The 17,978-nt window shown below is 51.2% G+C and overlaps 4 protein-coding genes across 4 annotated transcripts; 1 reads left to right on the forward strand and 3 right to left on the reverse strand.

Annotated features, from left to right (window-relative positions):
- Positions 1–703: 703 nt before the first annotated feature.
- Cog2 (conserved oligomeric Golgi complex subunit 2) lies at positions 704–2,839 on the reverse strand. The gene has a single exon (XM_003747293.2). The coding sequence runs from the start codon at positions 2,837–2,839 to the stop codon at positions 890–892; it is 1,950 nt and encodes a 649-aa protein (XP_003747341.1). The 3' UTR covers positions 704–889.
- An 820-nt stretch (positions 2,840–3,659) lies between these two features.
- Positions 3,660–6,233, reverse strand: Droj2 (DnaJ heat shock protein family (Hsp40) member A4-like). The gene is made up of 2 exons (XM_003747255.1): positions 6,062–6,233; positions 3,660–5,387 (listed from the first exon to the last, which is right to left on the reverse strand). The coding sequence occupies exons 1-2, from the start codon at positions 6,139–6,141 to the stop codon at positions 4,253–4,255; spliced, it is 1,215 nt and encodes a 404-aa protein (XP_003747303.1). The 5' UTR covers positions 6,142–6,233; the 3' UTR covers positions 3,660–4,252.
- Positions 6,234–6,696: 463 nt separating this feature from the next.
- Positions 6,697–9,760, forward strand: mus81 (mus81 structure-specific endonuclease subunit). The gene is made up of 3 exons (XM_029112560.1): positions 6,697–8,389; positions 8,553–8,753; positions 8,988–9,760. Exons 1-3 carry the CDS (start codon positions 6,769–6,771, stop codon positions 9,758–9,760), a joined length of 2,595 nt encoding a protein of 864 aa, XP_028968393.1. The 5' UTR covers positions 6,697–6,768.
- Positions 9,761–12,577: 2,817 nt separating this feature from the next.
- On the reverse strand, positions 12,578–13,755 carry LOC100907153 (innexin inx1-like). Its single transcript, XM_003747295.2, has one exon. It carries the CDS (start codon positions 13,753–13,755, stop codon positions 12,616–12,618), a length of 1,140 nt encoding a protein of 379 aa, XP_003747343.1. The 3' UTR covers positions 12,578–12,615.
- Between the last annotated feature and the right edge of the window lie 4,223 nt (positions 13,756–17,978).

Consider the following 17,978-nt stretch of genomic DNA (forward strand, 5'->3'; position numbering starts at 1 on the left):
TTATCGTTTCGATGTGGACTATACAGCTTTGTGGAAATATCCGGGAACACTTCACACCGTTTGAGATACACGCGAAGCGGCGCTCCGATCTCTGATGCGCTTTGCTCAGTGGTAAAGGACACCTCGAACTGCATCAGCCTTGAAGACGAACGAAGCCCAATAATTAGAGCCTACGGATCCGATTCGCGATGCGGTCCGCTTGACCGGCGACCACTTCTCTTCCTTGGTGAGCTTTGTCTTCTGATTCCTCTCTGAGAATGGGATCACTCGCAGAAAATGTACAGTCGAACCCGCTTATAAGAAAAGCGCTTAAAATAGAAAACCGGATATAAGAGACCATTTCCTATTCCCCGAGAGGTCTCTTATAAGCGGGTTCGACTGTACTGGGAACCCCCGTAGGAGGATAGGAGACGGATTTCTATCGTTTGCGGAGCATTTATTCAGGTAGCGGGATTTCGACGAAGCACATGCATGTATTGCACGTATATATGGAGCCAGTTGCGCTACAGCCTCGGCAATCTTGTCAAGTTGTACGGCCGGGCAAATCTGGAGAGATGAAAGTCTTGAATGGTCCCACCGATTGAGCTCATAATAATTCTTCTCTATATGTCGGACGACCCATCTCACCTCCCACAAGAGAATGATTGGCCCTTGGATTAGATGAACTGCGGTGCCAGGTCAGCAACCGGCTATGGAATGATTGCGAGTGTATTTGAATAAATAAATGACACACAGCATTCCTTTTATATACAAGCGCGCTAGTTTCTAGAAACTAGGGTTTTACTTTCGCATAAACTTCGGATCACATTGAATAGGCGGGCTGCTTCGCGATCCAGCCTGACTGATCGTTCGCTATGAATTCCCGTCGGCGCTTCTTCAGGCTCTTTCTCTATTGAGCACCGCTGACGCTCCCATTCATTTGATTCCTCGCAGTCTCGAAGAGCGTTTCGTAACTCGCCGGTTTTACACTCACTAGCTCATCGAGCAGCTCGCCGAAATGCTCGACATCCACCATGATTTGCAATCGAATTTTATCGTCGTCGCTTATTCCCTGGGTCTCGTTGACTTTACCTTTCTTCAAACGTCTCAACGAGTCTTCCATCTTTCGGACGGATCCCAAAACGTCTTGCGTGGTACTAAGAAACGAATCACATATGTTTTGAGCGAACGTAATTGACCAATCCGGCTTCCAATTTTCTGAAGAGCTACGACATTTGAATACCGGGTCAAACAGTGCGTTAACGTAGGCAGACGGAGCGTTAGGGATGTCTCTGTTGGTGCGTCGATAAAGTCGAGGGATGTCCGTGATTTGCCTGATGCTGGATTGAGCGATTTGGCAGAGGATATCGATCGCTGTGCTCGACAGTTCTTTCGTTCGTTCTGACAGAGCCACCAGAGAGTGTTCGAGGCATTCTACGAAGAGTTTTTTCTCTTCTTCCAGCAGATGAGCATCACAACACTCACAGATGGACTCGACCGTAATCCGCTGGCAGTCCGAGGCTGCTTGGAATAGGGTTATCGCACTCCGCTCTTCATTAGAATGCGTTTGTCGTGCGAAATGTTCCAAAAAGGTGCCGTACCGCGCCAGAAGCTGGACGGTCAGCTTGAGGAACTTTAACTTCAAACCCTCTATGAAAACTCCTTCGGACCAACAATACGCTATCTGTTTGTACAGATTTTCCGTTACGGTCAGCATACTATTTTTCTTCGAAAAAGGCTCATTGCCCACCAACAGAGCCGTTTCGAAATTCGTCGCTATCTCTGTATACCGTAGCTGAAAATACACCCCGATGCTCCATCTGCTCATGAAAGTTTTGTACGCGTCGCTGTCTCGAAACTGTTGAATCGACTTCTCGGGTAGATGGTTCTCGAGCGTTTCTAGGAATCGTCGGGCTTCGCTATACCTCACGTGGAACATTGTTGCCGACGTCAGGCTGAAGAGGGTCGGAATCCTCGTTTCTGCTAGGGAAACGAAAACCGGAAATACGGCCCGAAGGATGAAGTCGTATTCGGGGGGCGAGCACTTGGTCAGCGGTGCGGTATTCGTCGTAACGAACATGATCACCTGATTGAAAAGACCGTCGCTGAGAACCTCACGGAGCACTCTCTCCGTGACGATCTCCTCCAGAGCAGGTTTCACTATTCGGTCCGAGTAGAAGCCCTCGATGAAGTGAACCCGGTCGACGAGAACCGCGATTTGCAGTACGTGATGGAGCTGATTCTCATCGTGGTCCTGTAGAGCATCGAGGAATTTAATCTCGAGGTAAGCCTGCAAGCGCGCTTTAACTTCGTCGATAGCTTCGGCCGCCCGTCTCGCGAGAGACACTCCCCGGCAACGTTCAAGGGAAACCGCCAGACTGTGGATCTGGCTGGCAGTCCGCTCAACGAGATCTGGATTCCAGGGTTGGTTGTCTTTGGGGAGTCGATGCACACCCCGGTAAACTTCCAGGGCCAACAGTATCTGACCTCTGAGCTGGCGATCTTTTTGGCGCTGGTCGAGCTTCTCTTCGGTTTCTCGCAGAACCGCCTCGATAAGGTTGCTGACGTCCGTGACTTCGTCTTTCAACTTCGTCAGCGGCTGGGAGATGTTTCCGATGTATTTTTCGAGCCCCACGAGATTTGATGACAAGTTGACGAAATCAGTGTAGTGCTCGTTGATGAGCTCCAGCAGACATTCCTGTAGATACTTCAGATGTGATCGCAGATCCTGGCGCAACTGTTCGAGCCCGACTGCTTTCCTTTTTTCGCAAACGAACTTATCCACGGAGAAGTCGCTACTAAAAAATATTTCCCGATCGAAGCAGAGATCATGAGAGGACTCGTCCAGGAAGGATGCCATCTGATGGGAATCGAGAGAATTAGGTTTAGAGAAGATATCCAAGACTCAGTCTAGGGGACATTTCGTTCAATTCATCGGAGCCGCAACACTACAGCCGGTTCCTCGTCGCTATCCATCCGGCCCTAAAGGATCGGTGGAGATGCACAATCAGAAGCATGAGGCGGAATCCGTCATAAATGCACATGGAGACCGTCAAGGTGAATTGGCGATGTTTGAAACAAAAAGATTTGACGGATCGAGTCAAGGGAACAAATGAGGACTTCAGTACACTTACTTCGAGCACTTTCAGCTTGACGTTACGCACAGCCACCGAACCCCGTGGAAAGCATGGTCGAATTATACTCCCGGAAATTCCGTAGAACACGGCCTAAGGAAACGGTAGATATTCCCCCTGTCCTATGTTGTTGACGTGTGAGCTCTTACTGTACGCTGCCAGCAAAACATTCGAAAATCGTGGGCGCTTCCATCACTGATGATTCTGCTGCTGACTCAAAGCATGGGTCGCTGTGGCGGCCTTTTTTGAACTCCTCATCCGTCTCCAGCGTCGCTCCCGGGCTGGCCTCGCATATTCGCTAGACGGCGCTCTAATAATTCTGGACACTAGGGGGACGGATAGTCGTTGGAATCCGTTGAATCATCAAATTTAAAGGGGATCAGTCCGGTGTCGCGGATGGTGCATGTCGGGTTTCCATCGCTTCTGGCCGTGTCCAGAAAACGTGGAAACCGATGCCGGCATGAGCTCAAGGACGAGGGAGCCACCGACGCAACTTGCACGATCGAAAGGGCTCGAGAAAAGTCTGACTGAGGGCGACGAATCGACTCGGGTTGCAATCGGGGCTTTATTCGTTCAATTTAATTTCCTATGGAATCATTTGGAGGGAATAACTGGGAATACCCGCTCAACACCAATGCATCAAGATCAGATCCAGGACCTGCAGTCCGTGTTAATCAACTCAAAGCCGGAACAAAACAGCATTAAGAGGGAATACAGAATTGCACGCTGCAGGTGGACTTCGTCTAAAGAAGAGCTAATTGTACATAACGAAGGCTAACTCCGGTACGGGTCGCTCGCGAGTCCCCCCTCACCGCCCGTCGCCGATTAGATGGCTGGCGACTTCGGACCGTTGTTGAGGGACTCGGGAACGGCGTGTTAGGATTGGAAACGTCGTGCCACACGCTTTCCCCATACTCGTCGTGCTTCTGTTTACCGATATAAATAGTTTATTTACACAGATGACGGACACCTCTCAACGCTGTCCTCAACTGAGTTGCATGATTTCGGTATCCTATTTCACTCTCATTCGCTTTCTCTTTCCGTACGGAAACTCAATTTCAAGTTTTTCTAAACTTCGGATCCCTCAGGGTCCGAACATTATCCATCAGAGGGGAATACTGCTGCCGGTGCGTCGTTGTCTAGCTCGTTTGGCAGCTGACTCCTTGTCCGTGGCCCTCACCTCCCATGTAGTGTCGCTCGCCGTCTTCGCGCCTACCTTCCTCCTCGTATCGTCGTCTACGACGCTCATTCTCGAGGTCGAAATCCTCCATGAACACCTCCTCGGCGTCCTCAGTGATCATGACCTCTTCGCGCTTCGGGAGAAGATTTTCTAATTGGCAAGCGATCGCCGGATCCACACGTTGGGGGAACTTGACGGCAAACTGGACAATGAGCCTTCCTTTCTCGAATGGATTCTTGTACGTGGGCATGCCTTCGTTCATGATGCACTTGATGTCGCCGTGCTTGATCACGTCTCCCGGCATCTGAGTGATTACCAGCATTCGATTGTCGAGAGTCTTGATCGGTCTCTGGAAGCCGCAGAGGGCCTCGGTGAGACTGATTTCCATTTTCATGCTGAGGTCGAGTCCTTCGCGGGCAAAGGTCTCGTGCTCCTTCTCGTCGACAACGAAAATGACGTCCCCGGGCTCCATTCCTGGCTCTTGATCACCCTCGCCGACGAAGGGAATCTTTTGTCCTTGTTCCATTCCCTTATCGATGTGAACTTCGAGAATCTTCCGCTCCTGAATGGTTTTCTGGCCATCGCAGACTTTGCAGCGGTCTCCAGGCGCACAATTCTCCCCTTGGCCCGAGCAATCGTCACAAATGCTCTGGCTCTGTTGGACCATGCCAGGAGCGATCTGCACGACGCGTATGACAACTCCTTGACCCTTGCAAGAACTACAAACCGAAACGTTCTTGCCTCCCTTGCCTTCGCAGGCCTGGCAGATCACGCGTTTTCTCAACGCCATCTTCCTCACGGAACCATTGTAGAGTTCTTCGAGTGACACGCTGACGGGATGAGCCTTATCTCGGCCTCGGTTCGCGCGTCGACGACCACCACCGCCTCCGCCGCCGAAGAACATCTCGAAAATGTCGAACGGATTGTGGAATCCGCCGCCGCCGCCTCCACCTTCCTTGAGAGCTTGCTCACCGCCACGATCATAGATTTTTCGTTTCTCGGGATCGCTGAGAGTCTCATAGGCCGCCGCGATGAGTTTGAACTTTTCGCCCTCATTTGGATTTTTGTCCGGATGGTACTTCAGAGCGAGTTTCCTACGGGACAAAGAATAGAATGAGTATTGGATTCCGCTCGCACGTTGCTTGAACGTCGCAGATGGCACAGATTTATACCATGTGCTCTTGGACAACAGCTACAGAGATCTGATCAGAAACGCGTTTCGATTAGCGAATTTTCGTAGTAGGATGTCGTTCGGGATCTGAGTAATATTTCGTGACTGTGAGCGTCGTGCTGGGAGTACCGATACACCGCCGCGCCGTAGTGGAACGTTCGCTGCCATTCTAGAAAATACGCGCACCATTGGACTGCGATCACAGAGCTGCCACCGGGAGCACACAGTCTGGAGGAAAGTCTCGGAGGAATGAGATCTTGGAATTCGCACGAATACCTATCGAAGTCTCCCAAATTTCGAATTCCTCACACGTTCGCCGCATCAGATCCGAGCCAGCCCGAACAAGAGATCGAGCGCTTATTCTCAGTCAGAGCTAATCCGCGACTCGGCAAATCGGTGCAGCCTCCATTGGCCTTTGTGGGGCTCAGACTTTGCGCACCGACGGAACCGGGAAAGATGGCCCGCATTCTCGCAAAATACGTCGCAAACCCAAAGCTTGATGTGTTCCCCGAGCACGGAAGAAACGACGGCAGAAAGACTCGGATAAATCGGGATAAAAGATCAAGCCCTTTAAAGTAGGGGAAAAGAGAGACTCACTTGTAGGCTCTTTTCAGCTCATCGTTGGTCACGTTGGGCTTCACCCCAAGAATGTCGTAGAACTTCGTTTCTTTGACCATGGTGCGACTAGTCAGGTTTGGAGCCGGACGAGAAATGACTCGACTTCGGGATAGATGAGAGGGCCACCACGCTGCAGTGCTGCTACGATGGAAGCTTCGAGAACACCTCGAACATTCTGCCTAAAGGTCGGATACCGAGTAAACTCGATTAGCTCAGAAAATGGATATGGCTGGTCCCCGTCTGACGAATCTCCCGGATCACTGTCGATGATCGATTTCGTCTATAGTCTCAGTTAACCGAGACATTGGCTAGAGAAATCGATCAGTTTCTCCGACGCGCGATCTGGCAAATCCTTAAACGACGGAAGCCTGTTTACTTTTTCGAGTTCGATTTCAGCGCTAAAAACGACCAAAACGGAATACAAGAAATCCATGGTTTGCGCTCGCAAATTTCTTCACTGCGGTCTGAAATTCAGTCGAACGCGCGGGAAGAGCTCGAGAACAATGTCTCATCGGATATGACTTCGTTCTGAAGGTATAGTTTCTCGAGACGGAGAGAAGGAGTACCGCGTTCGGCGGGAAGCCAGTTCTCACAGCAGTCCATGACTAGACTTGGATACGCGCTCCAGGTGTGGGAGATGACAACCTCTGAGATTTGATGAGGGTCAGCTGCGCCGTGGATCAGAAATGTCGCAGAATCCCCGAGCGAGAAAAGTACGTGAAAACACTGCCAACCCTCTGTTCACGGAGTGGCTCAAGGAGTGGAGGGACGAAGCTGCCAGCAAGAATTCGCACTCGAAGCTCATCTACGCGAGAGCTTTGCAATCCCTCAACAAGTTCCCCTTGCCCCTGAAATCGGGGAAGGAGTGTAATATATTGAAAAATTTTGGTCAGAAAATCTGTGATCTGCTAGACAAGAAGCTAGAAGAATACCGGAGACTCCACCCGGAATTCGAAGAAAATGCTACGGTATCGGTACCGCTACCGAGAGAAAAATCGGCCAACCGGCCGCAGAAAAAGCGGGTTCCCGCAAGTTCCTCCGAACAACAGCCGGGACCTTCGGGAGTGCGCGCTGGCGTTGTATCGAAGGGACCCAACCCACAAGTTGCCAAGCCCAGCTCTAAATTCCAAGGAGTCCCAAATATGGCCAAAGCCCGACTTAAGCCAGCTCTTAAATCTTCTGCAATGGCTAGCCTGAGGATCCAAAAAGTCAACACCAAAGCACCCCGCGTGAAAATCGGCTCTCGGAAATCCAGCGGGAAGAATTCTAGTCAGCAAGCTCCGGTCGCGGTCATCGAGCCTCAACCGCGTTCGCCCAGTCCACCCGCCCCCGCATCGCCTCCGAGAGCTCTCATGCCCCGATTCTCACTCGACAGTCCCGTGTCGCCGATCGGGAAGGCTCGCGAACCCGCTCCAGAAGTCATCGATCTCAGTCAGCAAGACGACCCGCCCGAGCCAGACGTAGATTCTCTTCTCCTGCTGACCAATGATCTACTCGCCGCAGCGTCAGCGGGGACTGGGATGCCCAATATTACCGCTGACAATGAGAAGGATCACTGTGATATAAATCAAGAGGAAGAAGATGATTCAGATAATTTCGTGGGACGGTCTCGTCCACCCACCGAAAGCACAACGCCAACGGTGTCTCCGGCGAGAGGAGTTCTATCTCTAGAACGGCGCTCCGATGATTCTCTGATGGATCGCATAGGAGAGCAGAAGGTCAGAGATCAAGCCATCGAAGATTCTTTCGATGATCTCCTTCCGCGACCGAACAAAGCATTGATCGAAGAAGATGATTCCATCCTGGATATAACGGCCGGAATAAGGAAGAAACGAGAGAGTTTTTTGAAGAAACTCGCCTCACAAGCTCCTCCGAAGCAGGCTATCCTTTCGGAGGCTCCAGACTCGAGTTTCCTCAATTCTCCGAGCTCATCGGTCGCTGTAACCGTTCCGGACTATCCTCATTGTCAGGAGAACCACTGCGGGGCCGAGCTTCCAGATGAGCTCCGAGAAGCACAGAAGACTTCCACGAGGGAAAACGCTCCGCTTGTGATTTCCGAGGACTCCGATGACGAACTCTTGGTACCACTATCCGAACGCTTGAAACTGAATAAGGCACCAGCCGAGACTCCAACTCGGAAAGACTCTTTCGCGCTCCTGGTGGAAAACTTGGAAACACCACCAGTCTGTCGAGTCATGAAATCAACTGAGAACGATGCTGTCATAGAACCGGATATCGAGCGGCCACGGAAACGATCGAAGGAGACGGAAGCGAATCTGGATGGGGATGCCGCTCCGAAGAAGAAGCGTTAGTATCAAATTGGATTTCATTCTTTCCGATGGAAGGGAACGATTTTAAGAATCGAGATTCATCGACTCTTCAAGTGAATAATAGTTTCCCAGTCATCTCGATCTTTCTATGGGAGATTTTTCCTGTCGAATGCCGCGGCTCTAGATCGCTCCTATTTCAGCAAGAAAACAAAAGAACAAGGGCCCAACCGCGGAGGAAGTTCCGACTCGAGTTTTCAAGTTACGTTATGTCCCTGAAGGCAGCCGACTTCCGGTATCGAATCATATAAGTCATCCTGCTTCGAAATGTCCTCATCGGATTTCAATGCCATCTGGTACATTCGACATCGTGCTCTGCGTCGACAGCTGTGAAGCCACTGGTGGTGAGTTCCATGGTGTCTCAAACGCCAGGAAGGGAGTTCCATGATGAGCTTCCTTCGAGAATCCGGATTCGAATCGACGCTGAGAATCGCTCAGACGTCTAAAACCTTCACCCCTGTCGTAATATACTCGACGTCATAGCCTCTGACCTTAGCTCCTGTCGTCGACCTCGTCCGTGCGGCCATCGATTCGGTTGCCGAGAGCTGCGGGCTTCCCTAAAGAATCGTTATTTTTAGGTGTTGCGACGAAGAAAAAAGAGGCCATGATTCAGGCTCTGCAGGACTCTGGCGTGAAAATGGAAGTTCGTAAAATGAACGTCGGTGATTTTGCCTGGATCGCGAAGAGCGGTGATCACGAATTGGTGTTAGATTGTGTCGTTGAACGCAAGCGGAGCGATGATCTCGCTTCGTCCATCAAGGATGGACGCTACGCCGAACAGAAGCATCGTTTACTCACTTCGGGCATAAAGCGAAAGATCTACCTTATCGAAGAGTACAACCGATTCGCGACGGGAGGCATCACCGACCAAGCGTTGCTGCAAGCTCAGATGAATACGCAAGTTATCAACGACTTCATTGTGAAAATCACAAAAAACACCAAGGAAAGTGCACGTTACCTGACAACCTTAACCAGAGCCTTGGAAGTCAAATACAGGAATTTGCATCTACGTTCCTGTCTCAAGGAAGAGGCCCAAATGTATGAAAATCATTTGATGACATGGCAGGAATACAACGAGGCTGGTTACAAGCGGAAAAAAATCTGCACGAGGGAAATGTTCATACGCGCCCTCATGGTGATCAGAGCGATGTCCTTAGAGCGAGCCTTGACAATAGTCGCGGTTTATCCGACTGTTACGGCCTTAGTTCAAGCCTTCGATAGATGTGACGATACTAAACAAAAGGACAAATTGTTGGCCGACCTCAAGTGCCCTATTAGCGGGAGACGCATCGGACCGGCCTTGAGTAAGGCTCTCAAGCAAATATTTGTACATTGTCCTAGTGAGGAATAGTTTTAATACAGGATTTTGTTTCAACTTGGCTTTTCGGAGGGTTGGACTGACTAGTTGGCGCCGCTAAGCTTTCCGATGAGATCGAAGTATGTACTTCCATCATTCGTATCGAAGTAGTTCCATCATTCGTAACGACAGCCCAAGTATACCAGTGAGGAAATAAAACTCAGCGAGTATCCGTCCGGCGCGGCGTATCCCGTCACGTGGGAAGATTTCAGCAAGGTCGCCCGCGGACATCTGAGGCGGCGTGAAGTTATCTCCGAGGTCTGAATGTCTCTCGAGGTGTGCCATGACGCGCAACGATTGTGTGATTGATGAGTTTTTTTTCGAGGATCACATAAACTCCTCTCGAATCCGCCTAGCTCTCGAAAGATGAGTGCAGGCGAAGAAAAGACGGCAGCTCTCCGACAGCGTTCCCGATGATTATGATCGAATATCTCGAGGCCTCCGGAGATGGCTCACAATCAGAAGCGTACGCGGAACACTCTCCGGCCCCTATGCCGGAATCTCGTCGACTATGTGTCCTTCCCCGGAACAAGGAAACTTATCCGCCGGGTATGCATTTCTGCCACACATTTCAGGGAAGGTCTCGGCTCCGTTCCGGCTGCACGCAAGCTGCCACCGGGCATCGAGTGTTCTATCCTAGATTCTGGGAATGCTTGATCGCCGATAGCTTCGGACTCGCGCTACCGGGGTGGGATTGGGCTCATATGCTCTCTCGTTCGTCGACACGATGCGTATCGAGACGAAGAATATTTCGGCAATCTATGCCAGTAGAAGATTTATACTTTGTCTGACTCAGTGAGGCGAGTTCGGCTTCGTGGAGCCCTCCTGAGAAGCTCCCTCCCGATGCGACGTGAACTCCCTTGTGGAGAGGTCTCTCACCAAGTGGAATGTGCAGCACATGAGCCATGACTGTGGTGCATCTCACATGGGACTTGACGCGGTATCACCTCCTTGTTTGAGATTCGAGACGACTTTCCCGAGAGGCGGAGCTGCGGTACTCTCCCGCAGTCTCCCTCGAAGGTCTGAATTAGTCGGGAACTGCGGCATACGGAGGTTATCCTCCCTTAGAAACGACGAGGAAATTCTCTCACAGGAGCGGGCTACCGGCTCGTCGTCAGACACGGACGAGCAGCACAATTTCGGATTGGAGCTGAATTCCCCGAATCCGGCGCGTGCAGCGGAACCGGTGACAACGACTATCACGTGTCGTGATTTCCCAATGAGCGAATCTCTCATAGTTGGAGCCTATAGCGCGGCAGCTACCATCATCGGCTTATGGCAAGCGCTGAGCTCGGATCAACACGTCTATTGTTCCGGATTCTAGTTCGGAGAGCGGAGCGTGATCCTTCCTCTGAATCTGCAAAACTCAGGTCGAACTTCTCGGTCATGCGGAGGAAGATGTCTATCACCGAGCTCCTACCTGAACAGAGGATTCCGGACGATCGACACTCCACACTGTGTGCGTGACATGGAAGTACTGTGACGACGTTGGTTGGGAGTGAGAAAAGTCTGCAGAACGAAAATCTTATTACGCGCCCTCATGGTTGCTCGGAGAATGTCTTTGAAGCGGGCCTTGTAGAAGGCGAACGTTCACCCGAAGTTTCATAGAGTCAATTTGATCGTGCGAGTGTGAGGAAATCGAATACTAAGGGGAATTCCTCGCCGATCAGGAATGAGCCCAGAGCGGGTCACGAATAGGGTCATTGCTGGGAGTCTTGGGACTCATGCGAAGTCCACTTCTCGCGTGACGAACAGAGCTCATTCTAGAAGGTTCGGCACCATCATTGATTACCGCTCACAAAACATGGATCTTTCGAGGAATCGATTAACTATCTCTGAGGACAGCAGAACCTTCAAAAAATTCATATGCCCCTCGTTGTATGGATGAAGGCGGAGTATAGTGATCCATGTCTGATCGCCCAAGCTCTACTCACGAGAAGCGCTTGGAATTCGTCCGGAGCTGCACTCCTACTCAGGAAGTTATATGAGTTATACACTTGAGTTATACTCAATGAAGAAAATATTGTCAACGAGCGGATCTCTCATTGAGAGGAGTGGAATCTGCGTTCAAGATGAACATTTGCGTATTTTCTAGGTTGAATGTTCCAAGCTTGACCCTTAGACAGGAAGTCGAGTGAAAATGGCCGCATGAATATTAATTCGTCATAGCTTGAGAGTTTATCGGTCGGTCCCTGTACCCGCTATGTGGAAGTGAACGCGCTCGACACTGTTTCGCTCTCTTCCCCGGAACGCATTTACAGCCGTAAGCTTGACCCAGTGTTTCCTCATTTCCGTTATAGGTCGACTGCGAGAAACCAATCGGCGCCGAAGGGAAGAACATTCCATTACGAAGCGGGACAGCTCTATTTTTCTCGAAAATATATGTACAAAAAAATATATTTATTCCAAATAATTTCTTGGATTTTTCCCGGAGATGCTACTCTCCCGAGAGTATGCAGGAGATCTGTCCCACGCCAGCTCAATGCCGGATATGTACAGGGTCTGTTTTGATACAGAAGCCAGCCTGTGGAACTCTATAGTAATTCGGCCGACGAGCCGAGTACCTACGAATATGGCTTTCGAAGAGTCTGTCGAGTTTGGAGTGTCGTCATCCTTTGAGATCCCGCGCGAGTCCAGCGCGGCATATCGAAGCATCCATCCGTCATTGAGATTCGGATCCGCAGCTCATTAGAATCCTCCTGCTCGGGTTACAGATTGTTTTCGTCTGGATCGAATGACGCCGACGATTGCTGACGACTGAATGAATTGAATGCGGATTGACGAGGCAGTCGAAGTATGTCCCGCGATTCCCTCGGCAACAACGCTGTCACGCTGGACTCTGGCTCATGTCAGACTGGGGCACTTGCGGACAGGCTCGTTTTTTCGGTGATATTCAGTTGGATTCGGGTTCCGTTCCGGTTCGAGTTCAATTTGGGAGTTGCTGCTATTTCACCGATGAGCTCCGCATAAAGTAGCGAATCCAAGTTAGGTCCCATCATGTACAGGAAGAACCAATCGGCGATGTTCGTGCTCTTCACTACGAGGCGAACATCGTCTGGATCGCCGAGATGGCACCGGTTCATCAAAAGTCTTTCCCGCATCGAGGGCAGCATCAGAATCAAGAAACGATACACTATCAGCCCCGAGAGGACGGTCAGGAGGAAAACGAACCAGAACCAAGCGAGAACGTAGAGCTTCTCGTTGAACACGTTTTGAGGAAGGACGCAGAGGATATCCTCCTTCATAACGTCTCCAGACGGTCCGAAGCGTCGGAAGATGCATTTTGTCATACGGGGAAAGACGAATCTCATCGGATCCATCCGATCCTCGTCGTCCTGATTCAGGAACTCGAGGACTTTGATCCCGTAGTTCATGAACTCCCCTCCGAGGAACGTATCCATCAGGAACATCTGCATGAGCACGTTCAGAAAACACAGCATTTCACAGAACAGATACTTGTACGTGTAGAGATTCCGTTTCCCAAAGTTTCGATCGACCCAGAGCGTGATCGTCTCGCGCTTTTTGCGTCGCTCATCGTCGCTCTTGGCCGGCCCAGAGGTCAGGGCGCCCATGAGACCTCCCTCCCAGTTTTTCCACACGTAATGCGGCAGGTAGAAGACGACGGCCTGCACGATCAGCGTCAGATACACCCATTGGTAGTAGGCCACGTGCTTTTTGCGTCCGTAGAAGGCCGAGTTGTCTATTCCGGGGGCGGCGATCTCCGACCCGATTCTCTTGTGATGAGCGTCGGGCAGAGTGAACGTCGGATGAATCCAACAGTAGGAATTAGCAACGATCGCTGGAACTTTCTCCGGTGGAATGCATTCGATCGGAGTGCCGATATACTGTCGCGCGGAAACAATTACGGCCAGGAACAGCAGCAAACCAGCTGTGAACTGCCAGTGCAATCTGAAGACGCCATTTTCTACGATGGCCCCTTTTTTCCGATGACGGAAAATTCTGTGAATGCCGTCGAAAATCCCGATCATGATGGACGTTCGCGGATTTACGCGCCAGCGGAACGAACGCGCCGACGGTAATCTGGTTGCGCAGTCTAGCTATGGGGTGATCAGTTCGCTCTCACGTGCTTCCGTCTCCTTAATCCTGGGCTGCGGAGCTGACGCTGCGTACTGCGGCGCGATACTTTATGACGGAGTGCCATATCCGGGCCGGGTCTCACTAGACCGAGCCAGAGTGCTGGGTAAACCGACGATGGGCTCTACGTTTACGCGACAGGTGTCCGGAGTTCGCGACAAAATTCTTTCTCCTGTCAATTTCGACTCAGTCACCACTTTCGAAGGAGTTCGCTGAGATCAACACATCTCTGGAACTTGCCGCAGCGAAGGAAAAATAACACTATCCGTCGTAGTTTTCTGATTGTTCGTCATTTCACAAAGTCGTTTCCAATCGGTGTCAAGCTCTTCCGACCGAGTGAACTAGTCGCGGGCTATGTCGCCTGCTTCAGACTCAAGGAGACACGGAGCGATAGGACAGCGCGGACGTGGCGCCATCCTTCGGAATCGCTCTGAAATCACAGACGGTACGGCATTCGGCTCCGAACGATGGCTCATTCCTACGACGGCTCACCAGCGATTAAACTGTATGGACCCGCACGGGAGACTGACGAGAAGGGAAATGTCACAATCTAACGAATCGAAGTTTCTGAGGCTCCCCGACGACGCGCCATCGACTTGGAGCTCCGGCTTACGCAAAACAAGCGGAAAAGAATCGAATGTTTCTTCCGTTATGCGCGGCTCTAACTTTGTCTGCAACGGGAAAGCCAATGATGTCATGCTTTGTATTCAATATTTGGTACGAGAATCCTGCCCCGAACGGTCCCTCAAGCATGCACATTCGCCGCATGAGCGCGTACGGAACGGGCTTCACCGCCCCGTGTCCGAGGAAATCAGAGAGTATTGAGAGATCGGTCTCCAGCTTCGACCCGGGACAGCCTGAGGGTCGAATCGTTTTTCCTGATTGCGAGTCACCGAATCCGGTTCTCTGGTTCGGCAGCTGAGTTTCGCACGCACCTGACTGAGTGGTCCTCTGCGATATTTTCGCATTCGGAGCCACCAGAAGTGGGAATACGGCATCCAGGGGTGCTGATGGCACACTCCCGAACTATTCCCCTCATGTGCTACCTTGCGGCTTTCGCCGGTGCTTCATCAGGGACACGCTGTCTAGGATAGGAGTTACGTCGGAGTTATCTCTTCGAGTTAGAGAAAGTCAACTCTCGATACAGTTCGTCAACCATCCGTCATCCTGCCACATTTAGGTCAATCGCCGGCGTTCTCGCGTTCCGCTTCCCACGTCAGCCTAGGTGCTCGCTGCGGGATTCCACCCTGCGCGGAGCCTTCGAGGTATCGATCTCCGGAATCGTCATCGAGGCAAACGCATCGAGGAAGTACCGAATATTCGTCCTGCGAATCAAATGCTCGTCTGGGCTGTGAATCGAAGGGATCAATGCGAGTCCTCGAAGAAGAGCGAGGGTCTCGCTTCCTGCGGCCACATCGGGCAATCGATGACTTCAGACAATCGGCATCAATTAATTCTTAGAATTAGATAATCTAAATCCGTACGATCGATCGAGACTTTGCGGCGGCCCGAACGTAAACGAAGAGGCATCCGAACCCTACGTATGCGCTCAGCGACTTCCGAATTGTGCCGCTAGAAAACTCTAACTCGTGACGACGGTCGCTGTTTACAAACAACGGTTCGAGGGACGACAATCGATTGCTCGCTCACTCTGTCAGCCTCTCGTTTCCCTTCCTTCCCGAGAGTTGCCACCTCCGAGAATGCTGCAATGATCAGCGGTAGCTCTAGAATCTATCCGTTGTTGGATCGGATCGATTCGAATCTATTTGAAGAAGTCACAGCAGTCAGACGGCTGGAAACATGGTCGGCAGTCGCATCGACTTTGCCCAGCTCGTTTGCAAAGGGAGAAAGCTTCGAGAAGTGCTCGACCTCATTTTGAATGAATTCGAGAATTGGATCTTAGTCTGGAGGAGGGTCATGCGACGAGATCCGACGTTTCAGGATTCGGTTATGACATTCATGGCCATCAGAGTCTAGAAAGAAAAGCTGAAAGGGTGTGGCATTTGATGTTTGAAAGGGGTTCTGAAAATTTGAATCAATGGCCTCCGTATCACCGTGTCAGTCATAATCATGATTGCATCTCAGTCAGCGGATTCTACCATCATCTCGCCACGTCCCTGAACATACAGCGCCTATTGCTCGACCGTGTGTTACGAGAAAGTTCACGATTAATTGTGAATGGATTCGGGAGCTTTGATGACGAGCTTGCGTCAGAGGGAAGAATCGGAATAATTGCAGCTGATACCCTCACGGGACCAGATCTCACAGTTGCAAAGGAGAGTGGGCACGGGGACGGAACTGTGCTGCAATAGATTGCGGAGACGAAGTTTTGCATCGTGGTTCGTGACCTGCAGAAAAATAACCCGCTCAGACAGCATGGGTTCGAGTGTTTTCAGTGTTTCGCCGGCATTGTTGTCCTGTTCGGTCTCACGGAGCCAATCACTGAGAGGGTGCACCCCCCAACCATGAATAGTCGGCGATAAGTTGCGAATGATCAGGCATGCCGGAGTGAATTATGAACTGTGTGAGCAATCCGCCCGCGTCAGGACACGATCCACACGCAGGAGTCAATTATAAATCTTATCGAAGCCCGACGACCATAGCAGCTTCCGATGACAGGAGATGACTGGAAGCTCCCTTCCCCGAATTCTATAAATATTCAGTGACTCCTCCCCAATTTGTTCGATCAACCCAACGAGAACATATTCCCCCTTCTCGAGTCAACCTTGAAAAACGTTATCGATCCTCACATGAGCTCGACTCCAGAGCTTTCGTTGTTCCCTGAGCGCTGTCAACAACTTGTCGAGTATCCCGTCACATGGCTCGGGGAGGCACGCCAAACTCCAAACTCTTAGTGACAACTTTCACGCGCTGTTGACTATGAGAACGTTCCGACCGACCATGGAACGAACGGGGTCCTGGAGGGCGGCGGGCTGAGCAAGCAGTCACCCAGCCAACCGGCTCAGTGAGAAACCACAAAACAACCCATTCGGTCCATTATTCCGCGCTCAGAACGAAGAAAGAACAGGAAGTGCGAAAAAGTCCTTTCCTGGAGTAGGGAAAAAACACGAGCAGACAGACTCGATTCCTTTGAGCGAGGCTGCGGTCGCGTAAAGTCGGTTGGAGTCGAAGAGGGTAGCTGGTACATTCTTCCGGGATTCGACGCGACGCCCCGAGCAAATGGGCGGTCAGCAGAGTAGGTAAACCAGACGACGGACAAGAAAACGCCTTGATGTTCCCCGCGTCACATGACAGGACAATCTGGGCAAGGAAAACCTACCTGTTACTCAGTATGGGCTGGCGCGAGATGACAAGACGGGATTCAGTTGCGTTCCACGTGAGAAATTAATTGCTCAGCCGAGAACGTTCGTCATGCGAGAAATTCATCCACGCCGGAAGCGACTGATCTCGTTATCAGTATATCGTCTGGCTGCCGGAGGCTCGGCCGGTTCTTAGGGGGGTCATCGCCTCCTCGTTCGGGAAATTCGTCAGCTCAGGAAGTTCGGTATGCACAGGGAACATACTATGCAAAGGGGCTACTTCGTAGGATGTACCTGTGAAGCTTATTCTGTCTCGCGGTGAGCTAATGAGGTTTTGATTCCGTTCCGGAAAAAGCGAGAATCCCAATGCAATGACTGCAGCCGTTCCATGCAGATTCCGCGAGGGAGAGGCGATAGACACCGTGAGACGGATATTCTAGCTCGATGGGCCCATCGCCCATCGTGACTTCATTCATAGCTTCACCGACTTCGCGAAGCGTCGGGATGCATTCGAGCCAACCGTGTTTCGACTTCGATGTGACGCGCTTTTTCTGTTCACTCAGCCCTGACTCGATCTGAAGCATGATCTGAAAACCATACGCGGGCTCATCAGTCTCATGAGTTGCCGGACGGCGGCGCGGCGTCGACAATTTCTGCTGGAATAGTACTCTGAGAGTAGAAAGTTGTGGGAATCATTCTAGTATCGAGTGTCATCCGTCGGCGTCGTATCGAATCGGATTATCCCACCAGTAGGCATAGAATGAGGGAGAGCGAAGTCGAAAGACGATGTCGCTCGGACGCTTTGAATCTCGATTCTGAAGCGCTTATCGAAACCCTGGATACTTGGCACTAGTTTT

This window comes from Galendromus occidentalis, unplaced genomic scaffold, assembly GCF_000255335.2.
Source record: "Galendromus occidentalis unplaced genomic scaffold, Mocc_1.1 scf7180000077515, whole genome shotgun sequence".
NCBI lineage: Eukaryota > Metazoa > Arthropoda > Arachnida > Mesostigmata > Phytoseiidae > Galendromus > Galendromus occidentalis.

What these genes read in the sequence shown, in the direction of transcription:
- LOC100907153 (XM_003747295.2), bottom strand. Translation starts at nt 13,755, where the DNA reads ATGATCGGGATTTTCGACGGCATTCACAGAATTTTCCGTCATCGGAAA.
- Droj2 (XM_003747255.1), bottom strand. Translation starts at nt 6,141, where the DNA reads ATGGTCAAAGAAACGAAGTTCTACGACATTCTTGGGGTGAAGCCCAAC. An exon ending in GAGCTGAAAAGAGCCTACAA is followed by an intron (nt 5,388 to 6,061) that starts GTGAGTCTCTCT and finishes TTTGTCCCGTAG; the next exon opens with GAAACTCGCTCTGAAGTACC.
- mus81 (XM_029112560.1), top strand. Translation starts at nt 6,769, where the DNA reads ATGTCGCAGAATCCCCGAGCGAGAAAAGTACGTGAAAACACTGCCAAC. An exon ending in TGCCGCTCCGAAGAAGAAGC is followed by an intron (nt 8,390 to 8,552) that starts GTTAGTATCAAA and finishes CTCCTATTTCAG; the next exon opens with CAAGAAAACAAAAGAACAAG. An exon ending in CAGCTGTGAAGCCACTGGTG is followed by an intron (nt 8,754 to 8,987) that starts GTGAGTTCCATG and finishes CGTTATTTTTAG; the next exon opens with GTGTTGCGACGAAGAAAAAA.
- Cog2 (XM_003747293.2), bottom strand. Translation starts at nt 2,839, where the DNA reads ATGGCATCCTTCCTGGACGAGTCCTCTCATGATCTCTGCTTCGATCGG.